General features: G+C 38.4%; 1 protein-coding gene across 2 annotated transcripts in view; it reads right to left on the reverse strand.

Moving 5' to 3' along the window:
* The window catches only part of LOC117423499 (uncharacterized), a 63220-nt gene that overhangs the window by 7034 nt on the left and 41692 nt on the right, over positions 1 to 14494 (reverse strand). For both annotated transcript variants that reach the window (XM_034039384.3, XM_034039386.3), the window contains 10 exons: positions 10722 to 10906; positions 9122 to 9390; positions 8656 to 8875; positions 7725 to 7905; positions 7261 to 7387; positions 6710 to 6784; positions 5879 to 6067; positions 3753 to 4015; positions 1690 to 1832; positions 972 to 1059 (listed from right to left, as the gene is read on the reverse strand). In XM_034039384.3, coding sequence (XP_033895275.3) covers positions 972 to 1059; positions 1690 to 1832; positions 3753 to 4015; positions 5879 to 6067; positions 6710 to 6784; positions 7261 to 7387; positions 7725 to 7905; positions 8656 to 8875; positions 9122 to 9390; positions 10722 to 10906 — 1740 coding nt within the window. The remainder of the gene's footprint in view (positions 1 to 971; positions 1060 to 1689; positions 1833 to 3752; positions 4016 to 5878; positions 6068 to 6709; positions 6785 to 7260; positions 7388 to 7724; positions 7906 to 8655; positions 8876 to 9121; positions 9391 to 10721; positions 10907 to 14494) is intronic.

Below are 14494 nucleotides of genomic sequence, written 5' to 3' on the forward strand. Positions count from 1 at the left end.
GAAATTTTAACTGTCACTTTAAGTCTTCGTGACACAATGAACTAAACTTGCTTTTGGCCACTGTGTTTGGTGATCTCAGCATAGTCCACAGTGGACAGTATTTCATGAAACATGATCAGCACCATTGGCACTAGCCTAGGAGGCCAATGCACGGAACTACATGGAGACTGAAGTTCCCCATCCATTATGAGGGTGGTCACAGGGCAATAAAGGGGGAAACTAGTATTGTTAGGATTTACCTGCTCTGTGGATAACAGAGCAATTGAGTCTCAATTTCATCACCATAATCCTCTATTGCCAAATGTTATTTAGAAAAAAACTCTTTGCGCTACCATTGTTCTTGCAAGATGGTTTGATCTAAAACAAGAAAATACTTACAGTGGGACCCGATGCTCAAATAAATAATTCACTTTGTAGAGAACATTGGGTTAAGAAGGTTTCTGATATTTCACAATGGAAGCTCATGTCTGCTTCCACGATTCATATTATAAAAGGTTGCTCCGTGAACAAGACACCTGCCCTCCTCTAATTATAATAAAGCTGATAAAGAATAATGAAATACTGAACAGCCCTGCTGATTGCCAGTAAGGATAAATAGCCACATTTAGCCAAAACAGCTTGTTTTTCTCTTCAATATCTATCTCCTCTAGGCTTAAACCCTGGCCTGCTTTGCTCCATCTATGGTTATATTCAATAAATTAGGATGAACTTGGTTGTCTTGAGAGTTTTCGTAGGTTGACAGTGAATTCACTGGGCTGAAGAAATGCTTGGGTTGGGGTCTGGTTGTTTATTTGAGTTTGGCTCGGGGTCCCCCACTGCCCTCGAGACACTGATGCAGAGGAGAAACAAAGCATTAAATAAGGACTCCAACTGATCTGGTCGGTCCTTGCTCTGACTCCTGACATACAGCCCAATAATAATGGTTCACATCCATTTACCTTCTGAGAAACTCAAGCATTTCTATGACTTACATCAAGACAGGACATCAGCCCTTGCAGGAACCGTTCCAGCTCCTTCCCAAAGTCTTTGTCTTCCATGCTGAAAAGCTTGACAACCTCTCTGGAAATACAAACAGCAAACATTTGTTTTCTACACTAGCAGTGCCAACTTCAATGCTAATGGCATGTGTGTTTAAACAGTAAAACAGGGTTTGTCAGCTCATTCTCTTATAAAATATTAAAAGGTAAACTAAAGCCCAAAGCCTTTAAGGTCTTGATTTGTATAAATTATACACAAAATGAAAAATACCAAATAACTGTATATGGAAACTTTTCATTTAATTTCTAATATAACATTAAAACAAATGTGGGCTCCTGGACATTTTCATGTGAATATATTTTTTAAAAAGTGACTGTATAATGAATACACAGCTCTGCAGCACCTTGCTGAAGGTGAGGAAAATCTGTATACTTAAAACTGTGTATTAAAGTCAAATGTATTAAAGTCACAATAAAACACACAGAAGTAGCAAGAAGTAATTCAATCAAATGTGCATTTAGAGGTATACATGTCTTCCGTTTGTGTAATATAAGGCCTGTGTTTTGGGCTTATCTTATCCATCGAAAAGAACAATAGAATCCACTGCTTACAAGATTAAATTACAAAACACGTCACCACAAAAATGCCCGTAGTTGCAATTTGAAAAATGAGTTGCCACGGGTACCTGAAAGCTCCTTAGAATACCATTACCTGCAGATGTCTATGTGTGATCTGATGTGGTCTTTCTGTATATAAAGCTGTTTGTCTTTTAAAAGGCAGATGACATCCTCCTTCTCATACAAAGGGTCCATATCGGGCAGGGTTAGCTGATACTGTATGTACAATTTGCCAACCTACAACACAGGCAGAAAAAAACAACCAACGATCAGTCACTGAAATTAGTATTCTTTGTTAAGAACAGAAGCAATGCCTGTTCAGTTTTATATCACATTATAAATCATTACATTGTGGGCTCTGCAGACCTACTACAAACCCTATACAGCATATTGTTGTTGTTTAATTTACTGGGCTGTAAAAAGGTTAATAAAACTTGTCCACAAAATGCAGATTATATAAGATATTCATATGTTCAGCCTAATAAAAAGATCAAAAGGAGTAAAGAAGGAAACAGTGTGAGCAGATTTAAGATGCATAAAATTAAAGACGAAACAACGTTTTAATAGCTGTTGGGATAAATCGACTAATCTGAGTTGACATCTTCAGAGGGCGTTTCTTGATGGTGAAGGAAAAATTGATTGGCTAGGGCCAATTCCAGCACAAAATACATTTACATATTTATGCGATATAGATCAGTTTTAACTTCAAATGCCAATGGAAAATCTACAGTTAGTAAGTTTAGGAAAACACATGTTTAGATAAAACTGTTGATCTGTCTGTTTACTTAAACGTGGTGCCTTCTTGTATGTCTCTTCACACAGATCACACAGTAAAGCTTAAACAAGTATAGAAGAATTGAACGAAAAACTAGAAGAGGTTTGGTAAACAAAAACAAAGCATCAGCAGGGGCACCATTTAAGTTGAACGGCATCTCAAAAGGTTTGCAAACATGAAATAAAATGGATATGTGGAAAAGTGTGTGCCTCAAAGTGAAATCTTTAATGAACACCTGTAATGTAACATTATTGAGAGAATCATAGAATACAGATGTGTACCAACTTGGTCAGTGTTTCGCCTGTATTATTGATATGGCCAGAGGGGTTAAACAATGTGGAAGTAAAAAGGCACATTTCTACTGGACAACACCAGTAACAGAATGTGAGAAAATCACATAATATACTTACCAATTATACATACATTCATTAAAGTGCATATATACAGCAGAGAAATTAAAAAGTCATATAACCTCAATACGGCATGCCAAATATATATATATAAACCGAGTACGAAGCCAGTATCTCAAAGCTTTAGGAATTTATCATGTGGAAACTGAAAAGTCACATGATGGATCATAGGGCAAAGTAAAGTGTACGGTTAGGTTTCCACAACACTGAAAACATGAAGTCAGCATCTTAAACTATATGTATGTGTGTAATATATATATATATATATATATATATATATATATATATATATATATATATATATATATATATATATATATATATACAGTATATATATATATATACACACACACACACACACACACACACACATTTATAACAGCTTCATTACGCACTGCTTTTTCCATCCAGCTGATATAATTTTTTTTTTATCAATTATTCACACTTTTGTGTACCTACATTACCTTTTTCTTTTTGATTTTGCACCTTATGGTACACAGCAGTTTTCCATTTTAATATTATATCATATATATAGAATAATAGATGGGCTTCAGTGAGTTACAGGAAAATAATTCCATCTAGGGTGTATGTGACGTCATAAACACACACACTTGACATAACATCGGGTTTAATTAAATATATAAAGCTCCCCTTCAGTGAACCAATAGAGAATGACTTGAAGTGGGGCATTTGACCATTTTACCCCATTCAAACCCCTTGCTCACTACATAAATTGGTATCCCAGACCAGACAATCGTAATATTTCAATGGGCATTCTGTCCCCAAAGTGCATTAATACAACAGATTTAATGCAGAACAACCGGCAGTCACATCATTTTACCTACCATTTTTTTTCTGGAATACTAAGTATTAAGACTGGTAACACATTCTACATTGGGAGCTGATCACAGCAATTTGAGCATTGCTGTGATGTACCTGACCTCCCTTTTAAAAATAAATGTGATTACCTACCTGACCGAAAGACAGTGACTTCAAGAGTCCAGCGATGTTATTCTCCTTCAGTTCATTGTGAATGTGTCTGAAGTCTTGGTATATAAACTTCTGGATGTCTGGCACAACCTTGCGGACCAAGCGTTGCACCGACGGGCAGGGCCTGTAGTTTTCTGTTTGCGCCTCGATACTAATACACTGGGACAGGTTCCGAACCCCACAGATCTCCAGGAAGAGTGCTCGGAGGTCCTCGTCAAACACCTTTTCTTTCTGGATATGCTTCCCTGTTAATTCCAGGAGAACAGCTTCAAGATTATTATTTATCCAGAACTTTTAAACATTCACAGTAAATCTCCCCCCTGGATGTCGTCAACCACCATAAAATCCAGCTTTAGTTCATCTCTGCAAGGTATAGGCTGATCCAATCTTTTTAATAGCCTAGATTAGCCTAGATTATTAGTTTAAAAAAAAAGTGATCCAGCATATAACTGTATAATACACGTTTGTGTTGTAGTCAATAACTTAATAGCACTGTGCAGTGGTATAACACTGCTTATGGTGTATAGGCCTGGCAGCTAGGATAGCACTGACTCTGCAAGTTTTTTTTATTTATTTTTTTTCTTTTAAAATAGCCCATGACTATTGTTCAGCTACTATTGCCTTTGGTTCCTTTGGGGGAAGTTTGGGGTGGAAATATTTTCTCCAAAATGGTCCATAGAAATAATTTGTGAAACATCAGTAATTTGTGCAGTTTAGGATATCAGATATTTATCCAAATCGTGACACAAACTTGTAGGGGAAAGCAGTTTTTACATCTTACAGAATATTGGAACCCTAAAATAAGCACAGTTCTTATTCATACCCTCGATGTGATAACTAGACTAATGGCACCTTGTCAGAACAGAGGTAACCAACTGAAAACAGCTTAATGTAAGATAATGACAGTAAAGCTTCTAGGAAAACTTCTATATATACACACACACACATCTTCCTTTTGCACAGTATATACTGCAGAGACATCTGTGGCCATGGGCTCAAGGCAGTTGGCAGGAGTGGGTGAATAAAGCTGAAAATGAAAGGGTGATGACAACAGTGGCAGAGCTGTCCAAGGTGCTGAAGCTTGCTTAGAAGATGTGTGTCGGATCCTCTTTCTGAGAAACAGGCAGTGAACAGGAGACTCTCTGGAGCCCTGAAGGATTGCAGAGCTGCACTTAAGTAGTGCACTTAACTGAATACAGCTGATTTTACTAAAACAGAGATATCTGGAAGTCATGACTGTATTCTGTCCTTAGTCCTGTCTGTAGGGTAAACTGTGAAGAGCTTGTAAGTCCCTCCTGTAGGACAGTAAGTCCCAGGAGCAGCGCTTGTGTTAAAATGATTGTTGTGCTTTGCTCACTAATAAAACACAGCCGACCTGACACCTGACCTACTGTTTTTGTTTTCTGACGCACACACGCCTCAACACCTTTACTGCATCTAATCACAAGACAAGAAGCTTCCAGGCTATTTTTGATAGGCAGCATGCGCCAATTTACAGCCAATCACATTAGTGCTGAGACAGTCTGAGACTCAGAGGCAAGCTGTACTGTAATGCTATTGTGTCTGCTCTTTCTGGATTCAATAAGCTAAATTGTCAGCATATGTATATGTATGGACTGGGTTGGTTGGTGACACAGAAATCTCAAAAAGGTAGTTACAAAAACAGGACTGGGTGAAGGATAGGCACCTTTCAATTCCAGGATTATACAGAATAAAAAATATTTTTTCCTATAAGGAAATAATAGGTACCACCTGTTATTCTTGCTTGCTTTTACAGCAGCGTATATAAAAAAAACACCTAAACATGCAACTCAAACAGTTAAAAGCATGACGGTTTAAAAACTACATTTGTGATAAACACTCAGAGAATAGATATGTGTCTCTGTTTAACATAAAAAAGCCAGTGCAATCACAACGAGGAGTTACAATGACTGGAAGCTATTTGAGGATTATTAATGTCTGGTTTTTGATGCATGCACAAATCTGAATAGAAAGGTAACAGAAACACACAGCTGAGTTATTGACTGTGTCTCATAATTAGAGATTGTAAAGCTATGCATCCTGATCCCAGAGAGTGCAGTAAGAAAGGGAGAGTTGATTAGATTTACCTTGTTTAGAGCTGGTCTTGGCCTTGAAAATGGGCTTTAATTCAGCGGCTGGGAGATTGAGCAGACACACTTGGCTGTAGGATTTAAAAAATCGTTCCACAGTCTTGTTATCGGGTATTAGAGGCTGTCGAGCCAGAGTCACCCAGCAATTATCCTTCGAAGGGAAAACCTTTCTGTCTTTCAACATTTCTGCAGCAGAGAGAAAAAAATAAAATTATCTATCTATCTATCTATCTATCTATCTATCTATCTATCTATATATATTTATATATATATATACACACACACACACACACACACACACATATATACATACACATACTGGAGTTTATTTACACTTTATATTACCACCATTTTCTATATTTATTTAGTACATAAAAATGCATTTTTCATAAATTTGCTTTTTTTGTCTTTTTATTGAGCCTTTTTGCTTTAGCTGACAATATTTTGGTATGCTTAACATAGCCTTCATAAGGGAGCAAAGGGAGCATGTGTTTCTGTTTAAATTGGAACTGTTATGTAAGCCATTTTGTAGTATTTGAGATACATGCATATATTTCAACATATTTGTATATTTTCCTTGCATTAAAACTTATATATTAATATAAAGCACTGTGAAATTGATGTGATCTGATATTCCTCTGTATCAGATGGAAATGACATCACATTGAGATACACTGTTGAATTCTTCTCATTTAACTACATATAAATTAGAATGACAGAAGATCATACAGGGTAAAAACTGATCTCCACTCCATGAGAGGTCAGAGTGAACCTGAGTGGGGTGAAAACCAGTTTGTACTATACAGAAATGAAATTCAGGTTTCTGACCTTTCAGTGATTTGCAATAGTTGTGGTCCAACTGAACCTCAGTTTCGTGTTCACCTGGGATGGTGCATTTTTCAGCTGGGAAAAATATCAACAAAAATCATTTTAGAAAACAATGCCTACCGCTGTACAGATGCTCCAATTATTGCCAAATACAATTTTTTTACATACTGCAGAAATGCACACATAACACATATACAAGTAATTGAGAATCTAGCCAATGCATGCAAACTGCATAAACAACCTCTCTCTTTAAAGTACATAAACCAGTGACCACAAATACAGTGGGTCCTCACAATCACCTAATAATTGCACAGGACCTGAAAGGTTAAACATATTTGCACAAAATGAAGACTTTATCAGGTTATAGCCAAATGCAATCTGAAACGTCTAGAGGAGGCTGTGATTGCACAATAAGATTGGTGCAAAATTCAAGGTAGTTGCTGTGTTCACCATGTAGAGAGTGACAGACGGACAGACTAATAATGAACATGAAAAGCTAACACACAGGAAGCAGCTCATGTAACAGACGGTGCCTTTAACACGTAACTCACCCAATATTGCATAAATGACAGAAACATCCTGTAGAAGTTCGCTGGTGGGTAAAGACCACTCATTGCAAACCAATTCTAGAAGGTCTACATACTGCTTCATAGAGGGAATAACTTCAATGTTTAAAGCCTGGAATTAAATGAGAAACAGGAGTTTAATTACATTACAAAAACAGAAAATGTATAAATGTAACAGACGTACAAACACGCTATTGTATAACAAGTGTGACCACCACCTTCAAGTGTTTGTTTTGAAACAGGGGTTGTGTTGCTAGGGAACGCAATGTTCTTTTGAAACTAAGACAAAATAAGGCTTTGATTTGGCTTTAACAAGGTTCTCCGACAAGTACTGTAATACTGCTCGGACACATGAAACGTCAGTTCTCTGTTTTTTGTTGAAGCCATAACCCATGAGACATGTACTTGAACTGATAGCTTGGTAATGGCGCGCTAATAGGGAAGCTCACCTTTAAGAACAAATCCTTCATGTCGTTCAACTGTTTGTAAAATGGAGCAAGAACATGAGGCTCTTGTACCGATCCTTCGGCCTGCCTGACCAGGTCCCTGTACCTCTGGAACATTCTCGTCGGGTCAGTCCAGCACACTTCTTTCATGAAGTAGAACCTGCCAGAGGTAAATTCTTCCTTCCTGTTAAAGGAAGTGACATTTAATTCACAATTATTCTCTCAACACAGCGGGCTGACAAGTTTCTGTTCTGGTTGAGCCAATGCAATATCTGCCAGATTGTTTTTGTTTTGTTACTAAAACTGGCAACAACAGTAGCAGCAGATTAATGAATACATTGTTTGTGTTAGTTTTATTATATTAAGTATTTCAATACTGCAAAGCTGTATCACATTTTCCTACATGAAAGATTCACACATTATGGTAAAAGTGAATTTAATTTTTTTAAATGGACATTTTTTTTTGTTCTATTACAGCAGCAAATTTCCTGCAGATTATTTCAGTGCTCCATGTCTGGTTCACAGCATTTGACTTCAAAAGGTTCCATGAAAGAAAGCAGTCGACATTGAAAACAAGGTCAAAGAAAAAGCAGTGATATGGTCTCACAAAGAGTCAGCTTAAAAAAAAATAAAACATTCTCAATTGTTTTTTTCTTTTTTACAACTGTTGACTACATCCCTTTGTGAAATGAGCGGTTTTAAGAAGATCTGGTTCATTAATAATACAGATGAGAAAAAAATAGGCCGTAAAGTGTGCCTCTTTTGTGGTACCTGGTACTACTTATATGCCTTATTCTCAGGTTATCTGTTTGCACTTGCATTTCCAGAGTTAATTTAAAATGACCCGATAACAAAACATAGTAAAAATTAGCCTCAAGTAGACTATTAGAAATAACGTAGGAAATTGTTTTAATAAAACCTGCTTTTCAAATACCTTTCATACTCCACAAACACAGCTGTGGTTTGCTGGAAAAGGGTTTTTAGTTGCTGGGGCTTGCAGTTCTCATAGAGGTACAGATAGACATTATAAATGTGATCTACAGTGGTTATAAAATTAGCTCCTTCAAATTCTCCAGGATTCCCTTCAGTGTGTTTACAGCACCAAGACTTGAAGAGTGTGATAACTTCTTCCACAGAAATGGAAGACTTGATGCCTGAAAAGACAAATTGATTATTAATAAAAACAGTTCTTATATTCTGGAATACAAGACTGGCTTACAAGTCATAGCAGAGAATTTGTACCTTTAAAATATTTACTTAAAGGAGCAACTTGGTTCAGGTGTGAATTATCAGAGAGTCCACTAGGGGCAGAGTGTTGTTGAGAGACAGGTTAATGTTCCCTTGGTGGTTTTAATAGAGGAATTCTAGTGTACCAGCAAGCACCGTGTAATATCACTTACCGATAGAACCAGAAAATTCACTTGGGCTTAGTTGGATTGAGACATAGCTGACGTGATCTCCTAACAGCTTGTAAAGTTCAGAAGATTTCAGGAACACATTGTTGGGGCACAGGAACTCCACTGTAGGCCTGCTGTTTGCAGCCTCCATTTTATAAGCTGGCACCCACGGCAACGTTGTGAGGTACACGGCAAAAGATGACTTGGTGTCTCTCAACTTCCGTCCTTGGCTGTCAAATACTTGAGCGCTTTGGTACTGAGAATATCTGTCACTGGAAGACAAACACAGTATAGCAGCATGTTTTAGTTTTTTGAGATATATATATATATATATATATATATATATATATATATATATATATATATATATATATAGTGGCCAATTATTTTACCCCTGTTTTTCTGACTATGTTCCCTCGCTTCAGCAATTCCCCACAACAGCTCAGGAGAACTGTGGGCATCCCCCAAACCCAAGACCAAGATAATTGCCTCTTTACACCCAGGAGGTGGAGAGCAGTTGTCTGCTTGAGCTAACTAGTCACATGGCCAGTAGGGACAGCTGTAATGCGGCGAGGAGAAAGTTCCAGATGATTTTCCCTACCTATCTAACCTGCAGGATCATCACAGTCAATGTGATGCTTCTTCTGGAATCCCCAGCCAATACACTAACCTGGACTGTAGGACTCACCCTGCACAGCCCGCGGTCGTGCCTTTACCAGGTGAGCCCCTTTGTTGATGAATTATATTGCCCCCTTTTTTAACCCAGTTTGAGCTGCCCAATTAGAATGCCACCTCCATGCAACATTGCACTTACTGATCAGGAGAATTGTCAAGCCAACCCACGCTTTTCACCTGCAGAACCTTAGCTACTGATGTTGCAACGTCACTGAACCTGGAGTCAAGGCTCCATCTGGCTAGTGTCTGCCACCGGACCAATAGGGATCGCCGAAGTAAAATGAGGTGAATTAGCCCCAGCCAATTACCCTACATTCCATACAGTTGTGCATCTCATAGGTGAGCCTGTGTGTCTTCATTTTTCAGTTTTTGTTTTACTGTATCTTATTTTGTATCCCCTCCCAACTAGTTCAAACATCTTTCTTTAAAGTTTATTTGACTACTAGTGGGGCTTGAACTTCTTGGTTTTTATTTTCCAATTCTCCCTTTAAATGTTAATTAGTCATTGTTAAGCTGTCTCTGCATCCTAATAAAGAGAAAACTACTAATTAAAGACTTTAAGATATATATTTTTTTCTACAAAATCAATCAGATTTTAAATAATGCACCTGCCATCAGTGTACACTCCGTACTGGGTATTTTATTTTGATAAGAAAATCTGTCAGGGCAACTCTGTTAAGCGAGTGAAAATAACAAAAGCACACTGATAAACCAGGCGACTGCAAGAATGAAATGCAATTGGGATCAGCAATGAGCAATTAACGTAATTTGCCACGTCTGTTTGAAATAAAAATTGAGAAACATAAATCAAGCTCAGTCAAGATATGAAGGTAAGAACAAGTGACAATGTTTTGTAATTAACAGCTTTTTCTGAGTCATGTGATCAAAAATGAAACCTGAAAACTTCAAGTCCTAACTATTAGCTTACCCAGTATCCCAGTTTCTATCGAGCAAACTTAAAAGCTCTTCTCTTTGTCCGAGTTTCTCCTTTTCTGAGAGATGGTCCGCTGCAACAAGGGAATGAAACTCCTCGCATTCACAGTCTTCAATCACATAAACATCGTCTGTGGTCTTTTGCCAGAATTCATTATCGAGTGCCCATGGACTAGAAGCCTAAAACAGAACCAAATCAAAGATAGACAACTAGACATCTATATTTTGGCGAACAATATAAAACATCTCTGTCACGAAAAATTCTGTCACTGCGTCATCTTGTAGGTCATACAGACACAACAGCTTGTGATTGGTAAGATGTACTTTTTCTTAACAGTGCAAAAAAAAAAAAAAAAGAAAAACTTTCATAAATCAAAATAGTCATATTTAGCATTTTATTCTGTGATGTGTGCATACAAAGGCCTAATACAATAAAAAGCATAAAGAATCATCTGCGCCTCACAATCAATTTAATAAACCTTCACTGCACAGCCCAGCCAGGATTATCTTGTTGGCACATGCTCTGAGTGAAATTAAAGTTGGGTTTATCTCAAGCAGCCCTCAAAACTACCCTAATCAGTCACAGATACGACACAGCACTGAATCATCAGCAGAGAGGGGGGAAGGGGGAGCGAGTAAAATAGCAGGACTTAGACGAAAGTATTAGCTGCTTAATGCATTGTGGCCTCTTCTAAAACTAAAACATTCCAGTTTTAAAGTGATTCTCCCATGACCCCTGCTGAGGCAAAATTAAAACCCCTTACAGTTTTTCAGCACAGAAAAGCTTAATTGTACTGTCCAACCATACAAATGGTTTTAAATGGCAAAATCTCAAATGCTAAAGAATAAAAATTAAGATGAATATTTTCTATAGTTTCAAAGATTTCAGACATCTCAGATTATATAACATTTTCTACATACTCTGAATCTGCTTTGACCTGTATTAGTTTTGAGGAATGAGCTGGAAACATTGTAATACATCTAATTGAAGGGTACAGTTCTAAGAAGCCTCAATTTGAAACGTCTTGCTTGTTTATTTGTCAGTTTCTCAAATTCCCATGTTCCCTAACCACATGCTTTCTGTAAGTACGTAAACCTGACATAACCGGCAATGGTTGTAAAGTGTTTGCAAGGTGTTTAAATTGTTCTGGGGGGATACCTGGCCATTCCTGGTATCCCTATGTCCATGATATAGTATATCAGCAGAGGATAATAAGCACAACAACATATGACCCTACTACAGCAACCAGTCATCAGCTGAAACAGACTTGCAAATGGGGAATGCAGGGATTAAGCAGTACGGCATGTTAATGGAATAATCAATTAACTGTGCCTGGTTGCCGAGGGAATATTTACACTCGACCAGCATTAGAAAACATGAGCCAAAGGCTGGCCAAGTGTAATCATTCCCGAGGTTACCAGGTGATGCTGCTTTTCATCTATGCAGCGCTTTGGATATTAAAGTTTACTGTACCTTCTATCTGTGTGATTTTAAAAAAGGACATCTTATGTGAGCTCAGCGGTGGCTAGTCCAGCATACAGTAAAGTGCGTCAAATTGAATTGTGAAGTTTCCCCTGGGGCTGTACTATAATTACATGGCTGTAATTACAAACTTAGCAGTGTGACTGCATGACTGAGGGTATTTTAAGAATATAAGAAAGGTTACAAACGAGAGGAGGCCATTCGGCCCATCTTTCCCGTTTGGTGGTTAGTAGCTTATTGATCCCAGAATCTCATCAAGCATCTTTTCGAAGGATCCTAGGGTGTCAGCTGGTTTGAGACGGGTTGTGCTGTTGCTGCCTAAACGACTTTGAACGATGTATAACACAGGATATAACAATGTCATCTGAGGAACAGCCCATTTCCACAGAAGGTACTAGAAGCTTTTGATAGCTGGTTTGAAGTAATAGTTACTGAAGCCTTGAAAATATGCAACGAATTCAGGATTAAGCAGATTTGGTCTAATTATTGCTGTAGGTGTGGAAGCTCATTACTTACAAGCACTATGGGGATCAGAGGTAAATACCAGTCCCTTTGGTAACTCTCCTCCAGCAAACAAGGTAGACCTGTGGGCATGCAGCCAGTCAGGCAGTCCCATACTCATTACAGTCAATAGAGGCTGGGGACTTCCAATCTACACTGCTGCTAATGTGCTAATGTTTGATACACAGCACCTCATTATATATATATACAGTACTGTGCAAAAGTTTTAGGCAGGTGTGAAAAAATGCTGTAAAGTAAGAATGCTTTCAAAAATAGACATGTTAATAGATTATATTTATCAATTAACTAAATGCAAAGTGAGTGAACAGAAGAAAAATCTAAATCAAATCCATATTTGGTGTGACCACCCTTTGCCTTCAAAACAGCATCAATTCTTCTAGGTACACTTGCACAAAGTCAGGGATTTTGTAGGCATATAGTCAGGTGTATGATTAAACAATTATACCAAACAGGTGCTAATGATCATCAATTCAATATGTAGGTTGAAACACAATCATTAACTGAAACAGAAACAGCTGTGTAGGAGGAATAAAACTGGGTGAGGAACAGCCAAACTCAGCTAACAAGGTGAGGTTGCTGAAGACAGTTTACTGTCAAAAGTCATACACCATGGCAAGACTGAGCACAGCAACAAGACACAAGGTATTTATACTGCATCAGCAAGGTCTCTCCCAGGCAGAAATTTCAAGGCAGACAGGGGTTTCCAGATGTGCTGTCCAAGCTCTTTTGAAGAAGCACAAAGAAACGGGCAACGTTGAGGACCGTAGACGCAGTGGTCGGCCAAGGAAACTTACTGCAGCAGATGAAAGACGCATCATGCTTACTTCCCTTCGCAATCGGAAGATGTCCAGCAGTGCCATCAGCTCAGAATTGGCAGAAAACAGTGGGACCCTGGTACACCCATCTACTGTCCGGAGAAGTCTGGTCAGAAGTGGCCTTCATGGAAGACTTGCGGCCAAAAAGCCATACCTCCGACATGGAAACAAGGCCAAGCGACTCAACTATGCACGAAAACACAGGAACTGGGGTGCAGAAAAATGGCAGCAGGTGCTCTGGACTGATGAGTCAAAATTTGAAATATTTGGCTGTAGCAGAAGGCAGTTTGTTCGCCGAAGGGCTGGAGAGCGGTACTCGAATGAGTGTCTGCAAGCAACAGTGAAGCATGGTGGAGGTTCCTTGCAAGTTTGGGGCTGCATTTCTGCAAATGGAGTTGGGGATTTGGTCAGAATTAATGGTCTCCTCAATGCTGAGAAGTACAGGCAGATACTTATCCATCATGCAATACCATCAGGGAGGCATCTGATTGGCCCCAAATTTATTCTGCAGCATGACAACGACCCCAAACATACAGCGAAAGTCATTAAGAACTATCTTCAGCGTAAAGAACAAGAAGGAGTCCTGGAAGTGATGGTATGGCCCCCACAGAGCCCTGATCTCAACATCATCGAGTCTGTCTGGGATTACATGAAGAGAGAGAAGCAACTGAGGCTGCCTAAATCCACAGAAGAACTGTGGTTAGTTCTCCAAGATGTTTGGGCCAACCTACCTGCCGAGTTCCTTCAAAAACTGTGTGCAAGTGTACCTAGAAGAATTGATGCTGTTTTGAAGGCAAAGGGTGGTCACACCAAATATTGATTTGATGTAGATTTTTCTTCTGTTCACTCACTTTGCATTTTGTTAATTGATAAATATAAACTATCAACATGTCTATTTTTGAAAGCATTCTTACTTTACAGCATTTTTTCACACCTGCCTAAAACTTT

Source organism: Acipenser ruthenus, chromosome 17 (genome assembly GCF_902713425.1).
Source record: "Acipenser ruthenus chromosome 17, fAciRut3.2 maternal haplotype, whole genome shotgun sequence".
Taxonomy (NCBI): domain Eukaryota; kingdom Metazoa; phylum Chordata; class Actinopteri; order Acipenseriformes; family Acipenseridae; genus Acipenser; species Acipenser ruthenus.